General features: G+C 45.9%; 1 protein-coding gene across 1 annotated transcript in view; it reads left to right on the top strand.

Moving 5' to 3' along the window:
• The window catches only part of il1rapl2 (interleukin 1 receptor accessory protein-like 2), a gene marked incomplete at its 5' end in the record, with an annotated part of 180,311 nt that extends 155,971 nt beyond the window's left edge, over positions 1-24,340 (top strand). The window contains 5 exons of the mRNA XM_080525731.1: positions 9,460-9,589; positions 14,152-14,297; positions 17,386-17,526; positions 18,738-18,908; positions 23,416-24,340. Of these exons, the coding sequence (XP_080381857.1) occupies positions 9,460-9,589; positions 14,152-14,297; positions 17,386-17,526; positions 18,738-18,908; positions 23,416-24,110 (1,283 nt within the window). The 3' untranslated portion in view covers positions 24,111-24,340. The remainder of the gene's footprint in view (positions 1-9,459; positions 9,590-14,151; positions 14,298-17,385; positions 17,527-18,737; positions 18,909-23,415) is intronic.
• Between the last annotated feature and the right edge of the window lie 253 nt (positions 24,341-24,593).

Here is a 24,593-nt window from a genome sequence, read left to right as displayed (position 1 = left end):
TTTGTCCTGTGCCACACCTGGGTCCACACTATACACCAAACCATCACGAGGTTAGCCCTGGACGAGCTGTAGGCCTCTGCATCTCCAGATCTAAAAGCAGTGTTGTGTTCCCTCAGCAGTTGCGTGCCTTCACTGCTCACCCAAGGCTTCTGGTTGGGGAAAGTTCTAATGTTTGTGGGTGGTGACACTGTTGCCACATGTATTAATGTAATCCAGGACGGAAGGACCATGTGAATCAATGTTCCCGTCGAAGTCCTGGGTGACTGAGTGACCTGAGTGCAGTACGTACTCCAGTCAGTGTGCTGAAATTGGTGCTGTAGTGTACAGTAGAGTCCACTCACTCAATGGTTGGCTCAAACTGAGATTATATGTCCATTTAAGAAGATAGATGATACATTTCCCCCATGCTCCAAAAAAATCTCTCTTGTTTCTCTCCCTCACATTTTCCCATTTCCATTAGATTAATGAAGATTTGATACCATGCAATTTGAATCTTTCATGATTCAGCTTGCTCATTACAATTTGCCCTAGATTGCCCATGTGATCTTTTCATCGTGCAGCCTTAACTAAAGAACCTTTTTCTAGAAAAAAAAGCTTATTGGAAAGTGACGAGTTTGTCAACCGATTGTGTGAACCAACATTGAGAGATGCCTGAGGGGATTTCTTAATTTAATTACTTGCTTGATCGTATTTAGGTTGGAAGCTCCCTCCCCCCCCTCTGCTAATGAAGACTGTGAGTGGTGACTGGTCCTCCTTAATTCCCCTTGCCATTTCTTGACTTGTGAGATGTGGGTAAGCCAGGCTCTAGGTGGCGCTTCGGATGAGTGGTCAGAATTCTGACTGGGACAGATGTTGAAAATGCCAACTTGCAGAATTGATTTAACTATTATTATTATTATTATTATTATTATTATTATTTTGCTGTCTATTTTAGTGTGTGTGTGTGTGTGTGTGTGTGTGTGTGTGTGTGTGTGCGTGTGTGTGTGTGTGTGTGTGTGTGTGTGTGTGTGTGTGTGTGTGTGTGTGTGTGTGTGCGGACCGCTGCAGCCCAGAGGGAGATGCTGCTGGGATGGGCCTACAGTATTGCTGCTGGCTGCTTTCATGTTGTCCTCTTGGTGCTATCCGCTAATCAATAGCCCTAAGTGAAAAGATGCACAGCATACTGCCCCGTAAGGACAGACCACTGTGTACTCATGCCAAATTCAATAAGAGTTCTCTCACTAATCTCTCTCTCTTCTTGAGGCACTGGCAGCCTCTTTTCAGGAACAGTTTGAGCAAAGTATGAACTACAGTGCTTTCCCCTGAATGTATCACGCATGGTGTAGTGATATAGTGACACCCTCACTACAGTATGTGGGGAATAGCATTTGTGTTATTGTCTCAGTTAATCTAGCCCATTCTGTCACTGCATTATGGTATGCTTAAATGGGAGAAGCAGATGTCATGTGTAACTATGTCTTCTGAATACATTGTTCTGTTCTGTAGACTCTGACTCTGACTCATTGAAATGGCCAAGTCATCTGTGGGCTAGGGGAAGGTTGAGAACTGCCCTAACGGAGCCCCCACCACACACTCATGCACAATGCACATGCGTCAGCACACACACACGCACACTCACACGCACACACACACGCGCACGCGCACACGCACACTCTTTTGTTATGTTTTTTTCAACCGCGAGGGGGGATGCTCCGACATTTACATTTACATTTACATTTTTGGCATTTAGCAGACGCCTTATTCCAAAGCGACTTACAATCAATTCATTTGAATCCTAAGCATGTGAATCAGCAGTCCACCATTCGTTGCAGGAAGAGTACTCTAGCTCGGGCCCGGGGCCACTGATAGAAGGAAAAACCTTCTCCCTATTATCGCCTTCTACTAAAACTTTTATTTTTATTTTATTTTATTATTATTTTTCTGGAGAAACTGAGAAACAGTACAAGGGGGGCAATAGAAGTTCTTAGGGACACAGTAGAGGGGAAAGCGGGTGTCTTTAGGAGACGTAGTGGTGAGGGTCAGAAGATGTCTCAGGAGGAGCAGTTAAGATGTAACCTGAAGAGATGGGTCTTCAGTCTACGACGGAAGATGGGTAGTGACTCTGCCGTTCTGACAGCCGTTGGGAGCTCATTCCACCAGCGGAGAGCCAGTGTTGTGAAGAGACGTGATCGGGCAGCCCGACTGCTGTGTAGAGGAGGTGGGGCCAGTCGGCCAGCCGAAGTGGAGGAGCGGAGTGAGCGGGCAGGGGTTTGGGGGGTTACCATTTCCTTCAGGTAGGCAGGGGCTGTCCCTTTAGCTGCCTGGTATGCAAGCACCAGGGTCTTGAATCTGATGCGAGCTGCTATCGGGAGCCAGTGCAGGGTGCGAAGGAGAGGGGTGACATGCGAGTATTTGGGGAGGTTGAATACCAGCCGGGCAGCAGCATTCTGGATGAGCTGCAGAGGTCTAATGGCTGAAGCGGGGAGCCCAGCCAGGAGTACATTGCAGTAATCCAGGCGGGAGATGACCAGTGCCTGGGTCAAGAGTTGCGCTGCCTCTCTGGTAAGGAATGGTCGTATCCTTCTGATGTTGTAGAGGAAGAATCTGCAGGAGCGAGCCGTTGCTGCAATGTTCTCCGCACAGGAAAGTCGGTTACCGACGGTTGCGGTATTCCGCCCGGAGATAGGAGTGCAGACAATTTTTGGACCACCTTTTCTAGGTCCTTCCCCGTCTCAGGGGTGAGCAGTGTGGGGCTGCTCAGTCGCAATGGAAGCTGCCGAGGCGACTCGCTGCTCCATCCCGCAGTCTCAACGACCATCACTCCATTGTCGCCTGTGTGTATGGTTTGGCTAGACACTTCCAGCCACATCACATCCTTGGCCTGTACCAACCGCCATTCCACGTCGCCACAGGACTTTGGGGGGGGGGGGGGGGCTTGCACATAGGTAGGGATTAAGGTGAGGGTGTGGCTGTGCAGTCCTCACTCCCACCATCTTCACTCCTTCCAGGTAGACCTCCAGTGGCATGAGAGAACCCATGACGACCTTCGTCTGGCGGGAGTTGCAGGGGGCTGCCGGTGGTCCGGTCTGTTGGACTCCGCCTGTGCCTGTCCCCAGGGCAGATTTGTCTTCAGGGTTTACTCTTACCCTTCGACCTGTTCGGCTTGGAGAATGAGACTACCGCCGACTTAGCTCTATGGGTCATGGAGACGCGCAAAGTGCCTCGCCACGATATGGTGGTGATCCCGGGGAGACACGCACACACACACACACACACACACACACACACACACACACACAAACGATTATAGATAGTTGTGCCCCCCCTACCCCTCCACCCCCAAACACACACACACACACTCTCTCTCTCACACACACCACACACATAAACCTCTAAACCTCTTTATTTGGAAACAAGCAGACTGTGTTCTTTTCAAATGCGTCTGGAAATGGTTTTCAAAATGACAGGAATGCCATTATGTATTACACCTAGGTTAATGCTCTGTTAAGCATGGGGTTCTTTGAAAGGGAATGAAGACTGTTCTCGGTGCACAGTGCTGTCAGGTGCAAGGAACCCTCAACAAGGCAGTGCTTCCTGCAGCAAGAACCATTTTTTTGTTTCGTTTTTTTGTTTTTCCTAAAAAATTAGGTCATCCAGTGTTACACACAGCTGCTTATTCCTGTTATATACTGTAAGTCCAAGGCCCTATCCAGATCCAGACACAACCTCTAGCCCCCACTCCCCTCCTCTTAATGGGGCGAGCTGTGTTTTCTTGACAGGGTTCCTCATCCACATTTCTGAAAACAGAAATGGCGCAGTGAAGCCCGCTCGCGTGATGAGAATTGTACATGGGACCTGAAGACTTTGTTAGGTCCCTGAGGTAATGCCTAGGCATTAGCTCAGTGGGCTAACGCAGTCTTGTGGCACTCAGACTTCGTGAGGTTGAACCCTGTTGGTCACTTGTCCAGTACGAAGTTGGATCATTTATGTGTATGGATGCCACACATGGACGCCAAAATACTACCCCCACCCAAGTTTGCTAACAAACTGTAGATATTTAGTGAATGTAAAACTGTTGGTTATGATATCGTGGGTTCTTCATCGCTTAAATATTCGTCCTATGCCAAAAACCTGAGAAAAAATATATATATTCACAAGACTTGTTTGGCTCGATTGCCAGGTTTCACAATTCCCCAACAATGCTGACCTTTTCACCAAGCCGTGACACATTTGGTCTGAGCACTAGCTCACTTCTCCGGGTTCACCACTAATTAAAGATGAAAAAAGTATCTTGTGATTACTTTGCAAAGACAATGTGGGGTTGGAAGGTGGTGACAGGTGTTGTCAGCCGGCAGGGCAGGAGGCGAACAGGCGGACGGGCAGCTCAGAGAGCTGCTTTACCCGGCCTTCCTGATAGATCCAGGCCAATTAGACTGTTGACTTGGCCGCATTGCCACTGTCACACACGTCCCAAGGTTATTCAAGACATGACACTTACCTGAGCTGATAGATTACAGAATGATCTACTTTCACCTCCGCGTTGCTATGATACCAGTACCATCCCCCCAACCCACCACCACCCACCCACATCCTCTCGCTGCACGCCACAGCACACCTGCCCCCACCGCTCGTAGGCGTCCGACAAATTCCCTTTCTGTCTGTTATGTACATGCCTGAACCCAGCACTCAATCGTATGACCACCCACGGCATATTGTAGACTGCATGACTAGAAGGAAAGGGGAAATTGCTGAGATCAAAGCGCATGTTGAGCACAGCACAGAAACCCCATTCTGTACTTGTCAGGTAAACGACAGACAATGAGTCATGTCAAGTTATGCTGCACCAGAGATTGAATGTAAAACACCAGAGGTTATGTTACCCGTAAGATATCAGTTATTTACTATATCAGTACTGTATACGAGTACTCAAATCACTCGTGTTTTACTGCCAATATACAACAACAACAAAAAGACTGAATAATGTGCTGTAAATGAATGCCTCTAGTCATATCAAATGTTAATATGCAATATACCACTAACATTACACTGGAAATGATAGAACAGTTGCTTTAAAATCTTATGTTGGGTCAAACATTAGAGTGAACATCAGTGAGAAAAACCAACACCCCAGGTCCACGGCCTGCACTGAGGAACAAGGAGGTCCGCGGGTCCGTAAGAGGTCCATAATCAGTGTCAATGGGATATTAAAGCCATTAAACTGGTAGTATTATTATCTCCATCATCGCATTGAGAGTGACAATTATGCAGATTGGTGTCATCTACACATGATATTAATGAGTCATCATAAGGGCATTGGCACCATCAGCTGGCGTCGTGACATGGTTGTGAAGTTACAAGGCCCTTCGTCATCTAACTACCAGCATGCTGTCCTTCTGCCAGTAAGCGTGAGTGGTTGTTAACAGCAGTCCATTTCAACACCTAGGCATGGTGACAGATTGGTACACGGGAAAGAAATAATTGCGGAGGAAGTAAAGAGTGTGCGTTTTTTTTTTTGCTGTTTCACCGCAGGTAGGAAGTGCTGGAGTGGCAAGGTTAGTTACCTTCAGGGGAGAATTAGAAGTGACAAAAATCTGTGACAGAGAGAAAAGAAGAAGTTTGGTTGGAGCTTGCAAGGCCATTGCACCGTGTGCAGCTTGTTTAGTTTAGTGTTAGTCACCTGCTGCGCTGTGCTGGAGGCTGAGAAGGTCCGCGCATCAGTTCAGCCCGTCCCCCGTCCCCCGATGAAGAGGGGAAAATGAAGAGGGATCAGTTCTTGGAGGGGTTATTGTTCTAGTTGACCCAGCTTCAAACAGCTGATGTCTGTAATTATTGTGAGTTATGTTCTACAATAATTGATTAGGGACTGGAGCATTTGTTGTTGCTCTCGACCCGTTTACGGTTATTAAAATCATCAACCTCCTCTTAGCGTCGTGTTAGAAATGCTCCATTTGCAAACCTTTTCCAGGCACGCCGCCCAGCCCCGATAATTTATTCTTTGCCGCTAACAGGGCGCTCCCCAGGATTCAATTTAGCTAATGTGGTGGCAAAATGTGTCGAGGTGGATGCATGTCGATCCCTCCTCGTTAACCAAGGTGCTTTGAAGAAGGTATTGTAGGTAACATTGGGATCTTATATTGCTATTCTCCTCAATTTTCCTGTATTTTCAGATGTTTTTAGCATCAGATACTCTCATTAAGGATGGTGGCATGAAGCATATTTCCCCATATGTATTCATAGTCAACCTGTGCTATTACCTGTTGTTGGATATTGAACCGTTTACAATGTGATGGGTGGAGTTTGAAGTCGGGTTTCCCATGAGTCTACCATTAGGCCAAGAAAACATCCTTGAGATTCAAGGGCGACACTTCAGTTTACACGTCGCAGACAGTACCTTATCACCAGCACATGTTTTCAAACCACCTCCTCTACATGCAATTCTCTGCACTTCCTCATGCTCCTTACTCATAAAATATAATATTGTAAAAATAGATAGGCTATTGTATTTACATTCACACACAGTTTCACTGCATCTAGCGTTCTCAATGCAATTCCAATAATCAAAGTAATAAGCCGTGTATATATCTTTTTTGATTTATAATGCCACATAATATTACCTTTCTTTCTGCACTTGTCTTGATATTTCTTGGAAAATAATCATTTCCATGATGCAGCAACTAATCATTCCCTTCCTGTGTAGATGTGCCTGTGAATACCACCAAAGCTCACAATGTGATTAGATCACTGCTTGGTCCCACTCATTCTCTTTCATCCCTTTCTTAGAAAATCTCTTCAGAAATATTCCGTCTAATAGCTGTTGGGGCTGCTGGATCGCCTCTGTCATTAAATCATGTCAGAGAGTCACAGAAGGGCCCTTTTCAGAAAAGAGTTGCATTTAATCAGCACATCTAGAGTTGGAGGATGTGAGGGGGAGATGTAAGTGTCTTTGTCCATCTGGAGAATATGGCCGAAAAATACAGAGGATTGGGTTCTCTTGTAACAATATGAGGGAGCATCACCTCCTCGGAGCAAAACAGAGCACAGAGCAGCCAATGGGGGATGAAGGCAGTTCCTTTTGTTCAATGAGCCGCTTTCTCACCCCTAGCTACAATTTGAATCATATGAAAATGAAATGGAACTTTCTCAAATAGGCCTCGTTCTCCATCTGAAGCTAGTTTTTTACATGGTTACTTTACGATAACATCAGTCGTTTTTTTCGACGTATTATCTCGGAGAGGATTGTTTTATGGTGCCGTTAAAGGCTAGCTCCAGATAGCTGCACAGATCATCTGTCTCCAGCCCCTGCGAGCTGTCAGCTCGACAGCACAACCTCATGTTGATTCGTGTGGTTATCCAAACGGCTCGACGTGTGACTGGGTTTACTCCTTGTAAGACCCCTCGGAGCCATCTGCAAAGCCTCGCCTGCCACACCTCATTTGCCCATACTTCTCTGAACTTGCACCAAAAAAAACACACGAAAGAACAGACACGCACACACTCCGCCTAAAACAAAGTTAGAAAAATCCAAAGTGATGCTTCCTTTTCCCAACAGCCCCTAGGGGGGGAAGTGGAGGGAGGAAGGTTGTGGAGGGAGGGTTTAACGTGACACTGCAACAGTGTCAGCCGAGGCAGGTGTCGAGTGATGGTGGAGCTAAATGTTTTATGAGCAAAGCCTCTTAATCTTTTAACAGCATTTGTTTTTCTCCAAAAGTTCCCGCCGGCTTGTTTTCTTGGATCATCACAGTAAATCCTATCCTTTGATTTGCTATGAGTTCGCTACCCAGCAGGAGTTGACAACAGCCAGGGATAACAGGGCTTGTCAAACATGTTGTTTCTGAACACCCCTTGTCTGGTCCTGTCTGTAGACACAGGCGTGTGTTTGCAGGTGATGCCAGGGGGTACAGTTAATAAACAAAGCATTACAGATACATTTTTTACGCCTCAGCGCACACCAGTTTGTGATTCTCGACCACGCGTGCCTTGTGTGGAAGGATAGGAACTGGAGGTGTGTCATTTGGGGTGGTGACATGTATTTAGATGGCGAGGGAGCACATAGGCCCCATTTTCCTTGTGCAAAACCAACATAGCCATCTTGAATGTGATGGAGATATTAGAATGTAGATTGTATGTTGAAAGTCTATAGATGCCCCCTTGTTGAATACTGTATCAACAGAAATGCTGTTGACATGGTAGTGATAGTCTGTTGATAGTTTGTTGAGTATCTCCATGAGTAGATATAATGAAGTGTTGCCATAGATAGACAGACAGACAGACAGACAGACAGACAGACAGACAGATAGATAGATAGATGGGATAGAATTGCATGGCATGCAACACATTTTGTGCTGTTCCACATGGACAAATTAGGCCCATAGTATATGAGTGTCTCATATATTCTGTATCAGAATCAGAATTGCTTTTATTCCATCAATGTATGAGTAAACTTCTTGCGTTCAGGTTCTTCGACATTGCCATTGCAGCAGAATACAAAATCAATAATAAAATAAAGCAGGATACAAAATCAACTAAATCAACAATCAACAATGGCAGCAATAGCAGGGATAAGAGCAATAGCAGCAGAATACTAAATCACCAATAATAAAATAAAGTAAATGAGTAAGGTGATAATAGAAACAAGTAGGATGAGGTAATATCACCTTATATATTATATGATATTATTAATAGATTGTTGTTGTTTTTTTTGTTTTTGTTTTTATTCTTCATAACTTATTTTCTTTTCCACGATTATTGCCCTTATTTCTGTTTTTCTTTTCTTGATGTGTTCTGAGCAAGCTATGATGTATCCTTATGTCTTTTTTCTGGGGCTTTTTGTGCTATCCTACCGTTTTGCCCCATGGATATGATTTAGTTTGCCTTTTCTCTTCTCTTATTTACTAAGTGTTACTTATGTATTAAGTGTTCTTTGTTGTACATTGAACTTTTGCTATTTGCAGTGAGATAATACACTATCATACGGTGTGCAATATGGTACAGATATGGAGCAGTACAGAAAGGTCAGAAAGTAGAAGTAGTGTTCAAGTAATCAGGTAGTGTGCAGGTAGTCATAATATATATTTGTGGTGCAGTGTGGATGGTTAGGGGGAGACAGTCTTTTGCCTTTGACCAGTGCATTTGAATGAATGAATGAATGAATGGTCTTTATTGTCATTGCTATAGTACAGGTACCAAACAACGAAATTTGGGAGGGGTGGCTCCCCTGGTGCTAGGAAAGAAAAAAAAACTAAAAAAAACAAGAAGGGAAAGGAGCTGGTTTACATAAATAAAGGCTATGTACACTATCCACTATACTATACTGTACTATACTAAATCATTTCCCAAGGAGCCTGATTGCTTGAGGTAAATATCTGTTCGACATCCTCTGGATTTTAGCCCCAAGGCTATGGTACCTTAATATGTTTCTCTATGGGGTCTCTCTCTCTCCTCCTAGGTAAATACTGATCCAGTATTGCCCTCTCATTGCAGGTATGCCACTCAGCCTGGACTGCAAGGCCTTCTTCGGCTACAGCGGCGAGTCCAGGCCAATCATCTACTGGATGAAGGGTGACAAGTTTGTGGAGGAGTTGGCTGGACACATCAAAGAAAGTGAAGTCAGGTACGGTCGTCTCCTTTATCACAGCCAACTCCTTCTCTGTGATGGTGAGAGTTCTACTGAGGATGGGGTTGACAGTGTTTCTTGCCGGCCTACATTATGGGTGTCATTGGCATATAAGTGTCATTGGCAGGTGCCAAAAGGCTTTTACCACCTAGGGCAAAGCACCAGATGCACTGTGTGTTTATGTAGGATCAATTTGCTCAAATTGAATTTTGGGAGAGCCGTTTATTTGGGCCTTGATACAGGTTTATGAGTACCTCATTAAGTCCTTATGAGATATACTTAGTTAAAAGCGAGGCCATATTTTTCCACCGATAGGCTATGCACATTAGATCTGCGGAGCAAATGCATAAAGGGTGTAAAATATCATCAGGAATAATTAGAACGACCAATGTGCTGCTGGCCACTTCCCTGGCTGTCCAGTGCGAGGTATTAACTGTGTCTGACAGACAGTTTAATACCCAGATCAGTGGGGGGGGGGGCAGGTTTGGGGGGTTGTACATCAATATCAGGCTAACCCTTGCTGTAGGCTACTCTATAAACGGACAGAGGCAGTATCCTCATGCTCACAATAAGAAAGTAATCATAAAACATTAATTCAATTCAATGAAATCCTGGCTTAAAGGCAGCAGGCTGTTACTAAACTGAATGCGGCGAGTTCTCCTCTCTGGTTCAAACCTTGATCCCAACAAAGAGAATGGTAGTAATTACCAAATAAAGCTGTCATGTAGAATGAGCCGGTCCTATTAAATGACAAATAACAGCTACCCAGCTCAGAGGCTGGGGTAATAGCAACTTGGAATCATAAAGTACTGCACACAATGGATTTGAAAACAATGGCTACACCCCACAAACAAACATACATACACACACACACACACACACACGCACACACACACACACACACACACACACACACACACACACACAGAGACAAATAGACACACACACACACACTCATGCATACACACAGTACAATACCAGTGGAGGCTGGTGGAGGTTGAAATCGCAGGATGGCTCATTGTGATGCATGGAATGGAATGAGGAATGGTATCAAACACACACATGGAATAGAGCAGGGGTCAGCAACCCATGGCACGAGTGCCAGCAGTGGCATGCTACAGCTTAACCAATGGCACGCGAGCAATACGTGTGCCAGAGTGTTTTTTTGTTTTTTTTTAAAGCAAGTGGCACTCCAAAACGAGCCGTAGGGGTAGGGAAGGGATTCGGGATTGGGCCTTCGGATCAACCTATCTGTGTGAGCAGATATTCTCACACATGAAGAGCGTGCTGAGCCTCTCCCGCAGCCATTTGACAACTGACCACTCCGAAGCTCGTGTGCAACTTAACGTGGCCAAGTACCACCCCTAGATAATGGAGCTGAGCAAAGGAAGACAGGGCCTGGGATCACATTGACTGTTATAACTTAATAATAATAATAACTTATTGACTGCTTAACTTAACGTATGTATAGCGCTTTTCCTGCAAACATTGCAGACTGTTAGGCATGTTTATTTAGCATGCATGGCTTTACATACATAGCTCTTTGCTGAAATGTCGCTAAAGGAAAATCCAGGCTTATTTTTGGTAACTCGCCAGATTTATGGCACTTCATATCAAAAAGGTTGCCTACCCCTGGAATAGAGTATTCTATTCATTGCATTACAATGAGCCTGTCCTCTGAATTCTGACTCCACCAGCCTCCCCTGACACATATCCACACACACCACAGCCCCACTTACAAAATCTGCTATCTACTCAGTTCCTCCTATCAATATCCAGACTCTCTCTCTCTACCTCTCTCTCTCTCCCTCTCTCTCCCTCTCTCTTTCTCTTTCTCTATGTATCTCTCTCTCTCTATTTCTCTCTCTCTCTCTCCCTCTCTCTCTCTCTCTCTCTCTCTCCCTCTCTCTCTCTCGCTCTCTCTCTCTCTATTTCTCTCTCTCTCTGATGACTGGAGCCAATGCCTGTATCTGCCACTGCCTCCCTACATGGCCAAAATAACAAGACTCCATCCAAACCAGGCTAGCACTTTTTTTCTTCTTCAGCTGTGCAGACGAGAGGAAGAGACTAAACATTATTAAGAAACACACTTGAATGGTCATAGAAGGGTTGATAAATCGCATTTGTTGTATTCCGTCCATCCCAATTCCAAGGTGTATTGACAAGAATGATGACTAAGACAGGAAGTGGAAACTGCTTCTTGTTCTGGAGGGTCTAATCACCCTAAGAAACAAAGGCTGTGCCAGTTTTCAAGAGATACATGTTTTAAAACGCATACAAAGGAGTCCAGGTCAGGTTAGAGCAGCGAGATACTCTGACCTAGATTCTTCTGGCTCCTGGTAGACTAATGCAATCTGAGAGAGAGTCACAGAGTGAGAGAGAGACAGCGTGAGAGACAGAGGGAGAGACAAATAGAGAGAGAGAGAGAGAGAGAGAAGGAGAGACAGTCGGGGGGGGGAGACAAAGAGATTCTTTGAGAGAGCTTGTGCGTGCATGCATGCGTGAGAATGAACATACAGTACAGTGAGAAAAACATCTAATGTACAGTATGTCAGTAGTATTTGTGTGTGTGAGGCTTCCAGTGAGTATGTGTTATTACGGATGGAGAATTTTAGCAAGTGAATCATCGTGGAGAAGAAGAAGGACCTCTCGCTCTGCGCGCAAATGGGCATCTGTCAGAGGGCACGTCTTACCCTCTTCCCCCCCTGACACTGCAAAGAGCCGTTCTTATTTTTGGGGGTGGGTGTGAAGTGGTCCTAGGGGGAAAAGGGGTTTTCACACTGCAGGCATCTCCTCCGACTGTGTCCCCCCCCAGTCAAGCAAGCACTCAGACTGGCTGACACACACCACCGCTAATTACACCTCCTCTCCTTTCACTCTCCCCAGCAAAAAGAAAAGAAGAGAAAAATAAACACCAACAGCATCAGCGTCCTCCAAAATAGATGTACAGGTCGCTGGATGCTGTGAAAAGCCCTCTTACACCACCAGCTCCTATTCCCCCCGCCCCTCCTCCTCCCCCTTCCATCTCCGTGCCATGACAGCTGTATCAGTGATACATCACACTCAGCCCCCGCTCCGCTGAGGCCCATAAATCTGCTGCCATGGTGATGGGGGGCGATGTGTCCAGCGGCCCAGCCAGTGCTCCACGCCTCGCTCCTTGCGCCCCCAGCCAGGGATAGGGCCCGCGAGCCTACCCTAGACGGGGATTACCACTAATAACCCCCGTCCGCCACCCTGCAGAACTAGCGGCTCCACAAGTCAATCCATGCCTGACATGCCCCCCTCCCCCCCCCTCCCCCCTCCTGTCTCTCAGCCCACAGCACACTCCATCAGCCTGGACGCTTGGTTTGCCAGAGAGTGCCCCCCCCCCACCGCCCCCCGCCCCTCTCCCTCTCCCACGCTTCCTCTAGATGAACACACAACAGCACGTGATGTGACCCATGTCACAGGCTGCACAGTGTGAGTGAGTGTGTGTGTGCGTGTGTGTGTGTGGGTCGGTGTGTGTGACCGTGTGCGTGTGCGTGTGCGTGTGCGTGTGCATGTATGTGTGTGTGTGTGTGTGTGTGTGTGTGTGTGTGTTCAACTCCGGCTCCACTGTCGGCTAATGGGGGGAAAGTCAGCAGGACTCCGGGGCAAGAATATCTGCCTAACAAGGATGACCTGGTCGCTGAACTCTTGTACTCTTTGGCATTGTGGAAAACAGGGCTTGGCTTGCACAACTACTACTGTACCAGCGCTATGGTTACCCTCCTTATCTACTACTGTACCAGCGCTATGGTTACGTCCTTATCTACTACTGTACCAGCGCTATGTTTACCCTCCTTATCTACTACTGTACCAGCGCTATGTTTACCTCCTTATCTACTACTGTACCAGCGCTATGGTTACGTCCTTATCTACTACCAGCGCTATATTACAGCTCTATGTTTACCCTCCTTATCGTCTATGTATGACACCTATGGCATCATCACCTCTAGTGCCCCCAGCACTGTGTCTCCCCCAGCACTGTGTCTCCCCCAGCACTGTGTCTCCTAAAATGTCTACTTCCCCCCTTGTACTGTTTCTCCAGTATCAAAAACTTCTATCACGATGACTGCCAATGGCCTCTGGCCTGAGCTAGATTACTCGGCTGTGGCGCAGCCTAATGATCACAAGGTTGGCAGATCGGCGGTTCGAGCCCCAGCTGGCCACATGTCGAAGTGTCCTTGGGCAAGACACTGAACCCCAAAATTGCTCCCAGTGAGCGGGCCAGCGCCTTGCATGGCAGCTTGCCGCCATTGGTGTGTGAATGTGTGTGTGAATGGGTGAATGAGAGGCCATTGTAAAGCGATTTGGAGCAGCAAAAAAAGCACTATATAAGTGCAGTCCATTTACCACTACCATTTACCATTTACTCTTCCTGCTACGACTGGTGAATTGATGATTCACTTGCTTAGTCAAATGTATCGATTGTAAGTCGCTGTGGAATAAGGCGTCTGCTAAATGCCAAAAATGTAAATGTAAAAAACCTCTAAGGTCTTGCTCTCCCCTCCCCCTCCTCCTTCCATCTACCTCAACAGGCTGCTGAAGGAGTACCTGGGGGAGAAGGAGGTGGAGCTGTCCCTCACCTTCGACGCGGTGGAGGAGACAGACATGGGGAACTACACCTGCTTCGTGGAGAACCACATCGGCCGGAGGAGTGGCAGCGCCATCCTGCAGAAGAGAGGTACGTAAATCAACCAATCATTTCACACAGAAGTGCAGTTTCAACGTGCTTTACAGTGAATTAGAAACAAAAACGAACCACCAAAAAAAGATGAGTGATGGTGGCACGCTGCTGAAACAAACAGATTATGGGTAATGTCTCTCTGGGGAGGGCGCGTCAGGCCCGAGCGCCCCACAGTCTGCGACAGGGGGACGTCCCACTGAGGTTCGTCTAATGGGACAGGTGATTAAAACTCAAACTAATGACGACCTTCCTTTTTTCAACACTGGCTCCCCTAGAGAGATGGGTGGAAGGGGGGGGGGGGACGGACGGACTATAACTGTCTCTTTCTGTCTCCCTGTGTTTGTATGTTTGGGTGTCTCTCTCTCTCTCCCTCTCTCTCTCTCTCCCTCTCTCTCTTTCTCACTCTTCCTCACTGTCACTTTCCCGGTCTCTCTCTATTATTCTCTCCCCCCTCTCTCTCTCTTGCTGTCTCCCTCTCTCTCTCCTACCCTCTCTCTCCCTCTGTCTCTCTCTGTCTCTCTCTATCTGTCCCCACATGAAGATAACAGCCTGTTAGGGGATGAACAGTGCCTCATGGAGAACCCTTATCTTCCTACACCATTAACAGAACACTCTTGTGTCATATTAAGCATCCTTCAGTCAGGGTCAAGGTTTGGGAGCTGTCCCAAATGTTCCTACCTACAGAAAGGCAGAGATTGGAGATATGTGGATGGAGGTAGTGGTACTGTAAATTCTGTTTCGGTTCAATCTCAAAGAGCAAGCTGCGTTTTTATACCCTTTTTCTCTTTGTTTTAAAGAGACAGATAGGCTCGAGTCACAGCTTTATAAGTGCGTTGTAAACCAGCGTTGGCTGAGAGAAAATGTCTGTTTTATAGCCTCACTGTACAAGCAAAAAACTAACTGTCCACACAGCCTTGTATAGCCTCCACTGCGTTCCAAACACACACCACTGGAGGTCACAGAATGCAAATATATTTTAATGCAATACAAAGGCAATACTTTGTAGTATACATTGCATTGTCATGTCTGTTATGACATGAGAGATTCATCCTATGCCATCCTAACCTCTCAGAGAGCTGACTCATCGTCTCAGGGCCTCGGTTTGGCTGAAGTGTCTCATTTGGCAAGAGAAACATTCATTCAAAACCTTGGCACCCTCCAGCACATTTATATATTCATTAATGAAGAAAGCAGCATCATTTGAACCTATTAACTTTAGGCTGCGGGGCACGCACAGTGATCCGCACGGTTTTGATAGCCATTCAGAACTTGGGAGAGATAGAAACAGCACGCGAAGAAGCCCAGAGCGGATGGGACATTGTTCGAGGCAAATATATGCATTTTGGTCTTGAGGAAAAAATAAATACTCAATAAAACATCAGTTGTCCTACATATCCTCAGCAAATTTTAGTGAATTTTAAAGTGTGCTTTTAAGGATTAGAATGAAGCCAGGAGAGAAGGATATTATTAGCTTTAACATGAGTTTAGTTCAGTTCAGGTTTCTCTGTGATCTGCGTTGGGACTCCTGGTCCTACGGTATCCTGGCTGGTCATGAGACTACAGAGCCCTCTACTGGTCACTGTCCGCCCACTGGGCCAGTCAACCACCCCCCCTGCAACTAGTGGAACACCTACAGGGGCCTCAATTTCCTGGTACAAAAAGGCAAGCAAAGTTGCCCAAAACAACCACAATAATATTTGTCCATTTATCTCTATATGGGACATGATTAAATAGGAATGTCTAATATTGAATGAGGCTAGCAATTGCATGACGTGCAATACATGTTCACACAGGTTCCTTAAATCACTGGTTTCTCAAGTAGTTGTTTTAATAGAAGGTACTGTACAATAAAACACATCATGCTGTAGAGTATTCCAAGTTTGTAGGGGTCAGTACAGGGCAGTGCTGTTTCACACAAGAAACATTTCAGCACACTGTAGAAGCACATTGTGGATTGTGGAACAGGAAGTATTGATATGTGTTTTTGAGGAGGATGTACTGCTAGGGAGGCTGGTGGAGGTAGAAAATTGTAATGCAGGAACAGAATGAGGAATGGTATCAACCATCCTACATTCCATTCCATGCATTAGAACGAGCCCGTCCCCTGATCTCTACCTCCACCAGACTCTTCTGATGTACTGTAAGAGTTCTAATGGCTACAGTCTTGCAAAACTGCAGCTGAATTGTGATTTTATCCTACGGATGCTTTTCCACAGGTACTGTATAACTGCCAATGTTTTCTTCCTTCCCCATGGATCATGTATGGATGTAGAATACTATATACCTATTTCGGTAAGCAAAATAGAAAGGAAATGGCATGCCAAACATCATCTTTCTCCGCAAAAAAGGTTTTATGATGATTTCACAGATTATTGCGTATCACACACCAATCCAGTGTGTAACATGGTGCTGTGTGTCATTGACAACTGGCTTGGACAGGTTGGGTAATGTATGAGGGACGCTGTATGAGAAATGATGCTGCTAGCATGGTGGAGTGACTGGAGACTAGATTTATGGCTGTGTTTGGTGACTGGCAGTGAGGCAAATATGAACGATTATAGCTAGTTGTCATCTCCCCCCCGCTCCCTTCAACACACGCCTCCAACCCGCAGCACTCACACACTCACATACTGTAGTCAGACCACACACACACACACAGTACACACACACACACACACACACACACACACACACACGTGTGTGATTGATGAGTTTGTGTTTTTGTGTGTGTGTATAAGCTAATGTCTTTGATTACGCTATGTGTATATAAACGTACTTACATGATTGATAATGAACACTCCATACTGGAGGAAATTCAGATGAATGCTCGGTGCTTTACATCATTTTCTCACAGAACACTTGAAAATGATTTTCTAGGCCCCTAAAGGAAAATGCAGAATTAAGCTTCTGTTGACAGGCCAGTCAAAAGTTCAAAACTATTTGCATTCGATAGAGTTCATGGGGAGCTGTGAGCAAGAACATGTCAAGAGTAATGTTGGTGTTATGACATATGACTGCAAGTGTCTTGTTTCCCTCTCAGATCCTCATATTATCTCTGTCTGTTTCGATCTGTTCCTCTTAACAGATATGTACAGGCTGGAGCTGGCTGGCGGACTGGGGGCCATCTTGCTGCTGCTGGGCGTCTTCACCGCCATCTACAAATGCTACAACATAGAGATCATGCTCTGCTACCGGAGGCACTTTGGCAGTGACGAGACTGAGGACGGTGAGTGGCGCTCGTGTGGCGGGGGCGGTTTGGAATCAGAACCGAGCTTCCGTGATGAGTAACCAATAAGCTCGGAGAGTTCTTCAATTTCCTGTAAATCCAAATATTGCCGTTAGTCAAAGAGGTTGTCTTAGGTCAAACGTTAGACATTTACATTGGGCAAGCGATGTGAGGTTCGTTTTCCATGAGGGGGAAGGAAGGCTAGCTCTGGGGCTGTAGCGCGCGCTCTCTCTCTCTCTCTCTCTCTCTCTCTCTCTCTCTCTCTCTCTCTCTCTCTCTCTCTCTCTCTCTCTCTCTCTCTCTCTCTCTCTCTCTCTCTCTCTCTCTCTCTCTCTCTCTCTCTCTCTCTCTCTCTCTCTCTCTCTCTATCGCGTGTACGCTCTCTCTCCTGCTTCCTGTCTCCTGCTGAGGAAAAGGTCAGTCACAGCTCTCAGCACTCTAGCCACTGTTAGGCCATCTCACTGGGGGGAAAGGAGACACCTAAAAAGAAAATGGGCCTGAAATTGATGCCGGTTAAAGCCAGTGCTCCTATGACCCTCATTTTGTACAGGCTATATTCGGCATTATGGAGGCTGGTGGAGGTAGAAATCAGAGGACGGGCGCATTGTAATGCATGGAATGGAATGAGGAATGGTGTCATGGAATGGACTGAGGAATGGTATCAAACACGTGTCTTTGATAACCTTCCTTCATTCCATTCCAAGCATGACAATCCTCTCTAATTCCACCAGCCTTGGTATTCAGGATATTGTTCCAGTTCAACCCACTAATGACACTGGAGGATTGAGAGGCCTTTATGTCCACCGTTGTATTATTTAAAGTAGGGGTGGGCATCGACGATCGATAATTGATCGATAAGGATCTTGGTCGATCACAAAATAAAACATTTGGTCGATCACAAAAAAAAAAAAAAAAAAAAAAATTTTGGTGATCGACCAAATGTTTTCTTTTGTGATCGACCAAGATCCTTATCGATCAATTATCGATCGTCGATGCCCACCCCTAATTTAAAGGTTTGAAGATTGAATGTCCACAACTTTGTTTTGTCACATGTTTGGATAAGCCATCCTGCCATACAGTTATACAACTACAGTATAGACACATTTATCATGGCAATGCAACTTGTATCATTTCAGACAGTCATGTGTACATATTCATCTGGTAGACGATGGGGCCACACTAACACGGCCCCTTCTGTCTGCTCTTCCCAGACAACAAGGAGTACGACGCCTACCTCTCCTACACCAAAGTGGACCTGGAATGCCTGGACAGGGGGTCCAGTGAGGAGGAGCAGTTTGCGCTGGAGATCCTGCCAGACGTTCTGGAGAAACACTACGGATACAAGCTCTTCATCCCCGACCGAGACCTCATCCCCGGGAACAGTAAGTGATCCCAACCTGCCACTCCATCCACACTCTATGCCCCCTCACGGGAGGCCACCCCCCCCAACATCCCCCCTCCCCCCCCCCCCCCTGCACTGCCGCCCGCTGTGCAGAATTCATCTGACTGTCAAGAGGAATCAGGGCGCACGCACGTCTTCATCTCGTCTCCCTCCGCCTATTCCTTTTGTCACTCTCTCACATGGAGCAAGAAACGAATATGTCAATCTAGATGAGGCGGCGCTGTGGCGTGTTTCGAGGGGGGGGTGCACGCATGAATATATTGTGCTGTCGGTCAATGCCTTCGCTAGCCTTCTCTGATTCATGGGGCATTTATTGGTGTTGGCGTCTTACTCGGGAGTCTAATTGGTGTCGAAGAGTTACATCGTAGGGGGAGGAAGGAGGAAATTAAATGCAGTGGTTCACCACCAGTGTTTTACATAGGCTTGACGTGTGTCAGTTCATCTTAACCCCCCCCCCCCCACCCCTAAACACACTGAAACAAACATGCACACACATACACATACACACACACACAAACACACACACACACAAACATAGCTACACCGATGGCGTTTTGCCCTCATGCTAAAAAAAACTATTTTTAATTCCCCCTTGCCCTCAAAATGCCCTGCAAACTAATGTCCATTCCTTGCATAATTTAGCAATGCAGTGCATCCAAAATAAATCAAAAACTCCTTAGGCTGGCCGAACCCATGCTCACATAAATAAACAGCTTTCTAAGTGTGTGTGTGTGTGTGTGTGTGTGTGTGTGTGTGTGTGTGTGTGCTTGCTGGCCAGCACGCCACGGGGTTCAGTAGGGTGTGTTAGTTTGGAAACGGCTGCCTAGCTCCTGAATAATACAGTGACTACAGTGAGAGTTGTAAGCCTAGTCGTCATTAACTCAACATGTTTACAGATCGGGCCGAGAGGACTAAATAACAGCATTTGTTTAAACAGCTCATGTGTTAACACACAAAGTGTGAAAGAAAAAGAAAAAAGGAAAAGGAAAGTCAAACAGGTTCACTGGAACTTATTTGTATTAATTGATTTACATAATCATCAGCATATGAAAGAAGGGGGGTGGGGGGGTGGGGGGGGACCTCTCTAGCTCAGTCCCGTCCGTACAAATTGTGCTATTTATGCACCGCAAATTGACCATGAAATTGCAATGTGTTGTAGCTCTCCCGTCATTAATTTTGTTAGGAACTGGCGAGAGATGAAAGGTAGAGTGCATTTCAAATCAAATCCACAAACACAGCCAAGTCCCAGGTTAACTCATGCATGTGTCATTACAAATTCAATAATGGTATGTTCATGGAATTAATAGCAATACATATGTATGCACGTAACGCCAAAGCCTACCTATTCATCTGTCCGACACCCTATACCCAAATACTCTGTCAGTGGTCTGTGATGTCATCTTATGCCAAGTCCTGTCAATAATACAACATAGTATTATGCCCCAAAAAACGATATACAATGGGGGAAATAAGTGGAGCTCCTGTGCGTGGCCAGTTGATGGTGGAGTGATGTTGCTTCCACTTACAGATAATGCCCCCAATGGTGCTTACTGGAAGATTCAGCAGTTGTGAAATACGTCTGTAGCCAATTCCATTTTCATGTTTTGCAACAATCTGGTTGCGAAGGTCTTGAGACAGCTCTTTGCTTTTACCCATCATTAGATGTTTGTTGTGTGGCACCTTAGTAACCCCAAAAAAAAACACTGTATTACAATACGCTTACTTTATCCTCAAGATATATACTGTACATGATGCTTCATTTGAAGGTGTCCATCCATGAAGAATATTGCTACAGATGTTCCATATCCATAAGATCCACAAGAACGCAGAGTGAAGGGGAAGAAAAAAACTGCCATACAGGATATAGGTACAAATCTGTCTGCCAGAAGTGTATCCATCATGTACTTAACACTGGCCTCATTATTTCTCAACTACATTGCCGTAGCCCCACACACCAGTAATGAGAAGGATCTCGTGTGTGCGGAGGCGGCTTGTGTTGGTGCTCAGTGTGCGGGCACTCTTCTCAGTCTGCCTCTAATGCATCCATATTGAAAAGGCCTGACACCCTATCTTTCATCATAAGCCAGGAAAATCATGATAGACAGTCGCAAGCCTGCATGGACCCGGCGAGCTGCCATAAAATGTGTGTGTGTGTGTGTGTGTGGCGTATTGCTTTGAACATGATCGCCTCACACACACCACATTCCCCAGAGAGAGTTCGCTGGCTGTAATTGTTCTACTGTGTGTGTGTGTGTGTGTGTGTGTGTGTGTGTGTGTGTGTGTGTGTGTGTGTGTGTGAAAAAGGTGAAAAATCTCATTCCCTGTATTTCAATATGAATATTTCATAAAGTGTGTAATATCACACAAATCTGTGTGTGATCTTTTCACATGTAGCCCCCAAGCGACATTAAACTGTAAAGAATGATCATTCAAATGCAACCTCCTCTGAGTAACATTTAGTCTAAATGCCTTAGACTTAACTCACTCTCTAAACTAGATAGATAATGCAATTTCCTCAGCCAGAGGGGAGTTGGGAAGTGCAGTGATTTGCGTTTATAGCCTACTGTATGTCCAAGAGTTTATTTGTTAAAATACATGGTCTATTTCCCTCAGTCTACAATAGATACATCATATTGTATTGTGCTGTGTAAAGGAAGCTTCAGCAACAAGAAGGGTTTCATCTGTAGTCTTTTTTGGTTAGTATGCAGTTGGAGGTTGAGGGTATAATTAATTAATTAATTTAATTAATTTTGCCATTTAGCAGACGCTTTTAATCCAAAGCGACTTACAATTACGAATTACAGGGACATTCCCCCTGGAGTAACTGAGGGCTAAGTGCCTTACTCAAGGGCACACTAGTAGTGGTGTGGCTTCAGGCGGGATTTGAACTCACAACCTTCCGATCACGTCCAACTCACTATCCACTAGACCACCACTATCTGTTGTCTAATTCTTCCCTGACTAACTGTAGTGTATGTGGCTTTGGAAAACACTTTAACATAATGGCATGTATTATTATTATTATTATTATTATTATTATTATTATTATTATTATTGTTGTTATTACATATTATTATTGTTGTTGTTGTTATTATTATAATATTACGTGATATGCGCACATGCATTATTTTTAACACTGGCTTCATTACAGTAACTACAATTACAATTACTACAGTAACTGTTCTCATCTTCTGGCAGACCATAAGTGCATTAGGATGTGGCGGCGGGGCATGATTTGAACAAGAACATTGGGGTCTTGGGTGTTGGGTGTTGAGGGAGGGAAGTTGAAAGGTGTTGTGTGTGTGGCAGTGGGGTGTGTGTGATGCGGGGGGCTGCTGGGGGAGGATGTGTGTGGCAGCGGGGAGGGTTGTGATGTGTGATGTGTAGTAATGAGGATGGCTGAGGGGGTGGTGGGCTGGCCGAGGCTGTGTGTGTGTGTGTGTGTGTGTGTGTGTGTGTGTGTGTGTGTGTGTGTGTGTGTGTGTGTCTGAGTCTGAGTCTGAGTCTGAGTCTGAGTCTGAGTCTGAGTCTGAGTCTGAGTCTGAGTCTGAGTGCCTGCCTGCCTGCCTGCCTGCCTGCCTGCGTGCACATGTGCATTTGTTTAGGTGTGTGTGTGGCTGTGTGTGTGTGTGTGTGTGGCTGTGAGGCTAGAAGTGTGTTTAGCAGCAGGGGAAGGCGACGTGTGATGTGACACTGCAGGTGTGAAAGACAGGGCCCCTGCGGCGTAAGCCAGGACACTGCGTGCCCCATCAGCGGGCCCCATCCACAGGAATGTGTCACCCACTAAGAGCTAATATGCCATTTTCCTCTCCTCTCACCCCTCTATCTTCCTGCTTTCTATGACTCACCGGTCCGGCTGGTTTAGCACTGTATGTTGTTTACCACATTGGTCTGCGGTGACTTTTGTATTGCTTTATTATGACACCGTTAGCTTGGAATGAGTCCACAGGTTTAGAATGAATGAAGGCTAGGCTAATGAGTGGTTGTCCTTAGGTTTAGAATGAATGAAGGCTAGGCTAATGTGTGACTGTCCACAGGTTTAGAATACATGAAGGCTAGGCTAATGTGTGACTGTCCACAGGTTTACCATTAAAAAAAATGGCTAGGTGCTGGTCCTCGGGTTTGAAAATGACTGAAGGCTAGACTAAGGAGTGGCTGCAGCCAGATGTTGAATGAAATGATGGTGTTAGGATAAGATGTGTCGCAGGGGGAGGCTGGGTGTTTGGTGGAGGGAGTAGGGAGGGAGTAGGGAGGGCTTTCCTGGTGAGTGAACATGGATGTAATGTGTGACAAAGATCAGCGAGTTGGTGGCTGCCATGTTTTGGAATGTCTTTGGGTGTTGTTTGAGAGCTGCAGCTCGATGTTTCTGTAATTTATCACGAATAATGACTTTTTTTGGTTTGTTTCAACCATGCAATTCTTTGACACACTCTTCTCTCTCTCTCTCTCTCTCTCTCTCTCTCTCTCTCTCTCTCTCTCTGCTCCAGTTTACATCGAGGACCTAGCGCGGAGCGTGGAGCAGAGTCGGCGGCTCATCATCGTGCTGACCCCGGAGTTCGTGGCCAAGCGTGGCTGGAGCATCTTCCAGCTGGAGACGCGGCTCCACAGCATGCTGGTCACCGGGGAGATCAAGGTCATCATGATCGAGTGCGCCGACCTCAAGAGCGTCATCAACTACCAGGAAGTGGAGGCCCTAAAGCACACCATCAAGGTGCTCTCCATCATCAAGTGGCGGGGCCCCAAGAGTAACGAGCTCAAGTCCAAGTTCTGGAAGCAGGTGGTGTACGAGATGCCGGCTAAAAGGCAGGAGACTCTGTCCCGCCGGCAGGTGATGGACGCCGGGGAGCAGGGCCTCTTCGGCGACATGCAGACCGTCTCCACCATCGCCATGACAACCACATCTGCCTCGCTCGTGCCCGCCCACGCCGAGATCCCAGACTTTAACCAGACGAGCCACCCCCAAATGAGACATTACTGCCGTAGCTATGAGTATGAGATGCCAGCATCCCCCGTGCAGATAGCAACCCTGAGCAACCGACACATGTACTGCAATATCCCCATGACTCTGCTTAACGGACAGATGTCCCACAACAACACAATGGGGAAGAGCAAGCAGGAGATCCACTTGAATAGCACTTTCGTCCCCCTATCCGGGAGGGAACTCACCAGTGATATCTGGTAAAACTGCTCCACATACACAGCAACCAGTGCGAAGAAGATGATGATGATGATGATGATGATGATGATGATGGCACATTTAGGTTTCTTTTTTTGCTTTTATATCTGCATGATGACTCATTTAAACTAAAAACAAAAAAACACTGATCAAAAAGGACTACAAACGAACACGCACATTTGTTGCAGACTCTTTCATTAGCGGTTAAATGTTTGGGGGATTTTTTGTTTTTTTGTTCAGCCATACAAGAAAAAGGGTAAAAAAGGAGTTGCTCCAATCATCAATTTTCTTACTTGAAATTCTCCTTTTTGGAGATAATATATGACCTTGTTTTTAATGTTCAAGGTATTGTAATTCTGTACAGTTTTCATATCTTCTATAGACATTCATGACGATTCCTTTGAGATTTTCTTGGTGTATGAGTATGTGACATACATGACATACATGACACATGACATTTGTCATCGCAGCACAATTCTGTAAAGATAA

Source organism: Nansenia antarctica (genome assembly GCF_963989245.1).
Source record: "Nansenia antarctica genome assembly, chromosome: 3".
Lineage (NCBI taxonomy): Eukaryota > Metazoa > Chordata > Actinopteri > Argentiniformes > Microstomatidae > Nansenia > Nansenia antarctica.
Note: the sequence above shows the minus strand (reverse complement) of the source record. Positions and strands in the feature narration are given on the sequence as shown.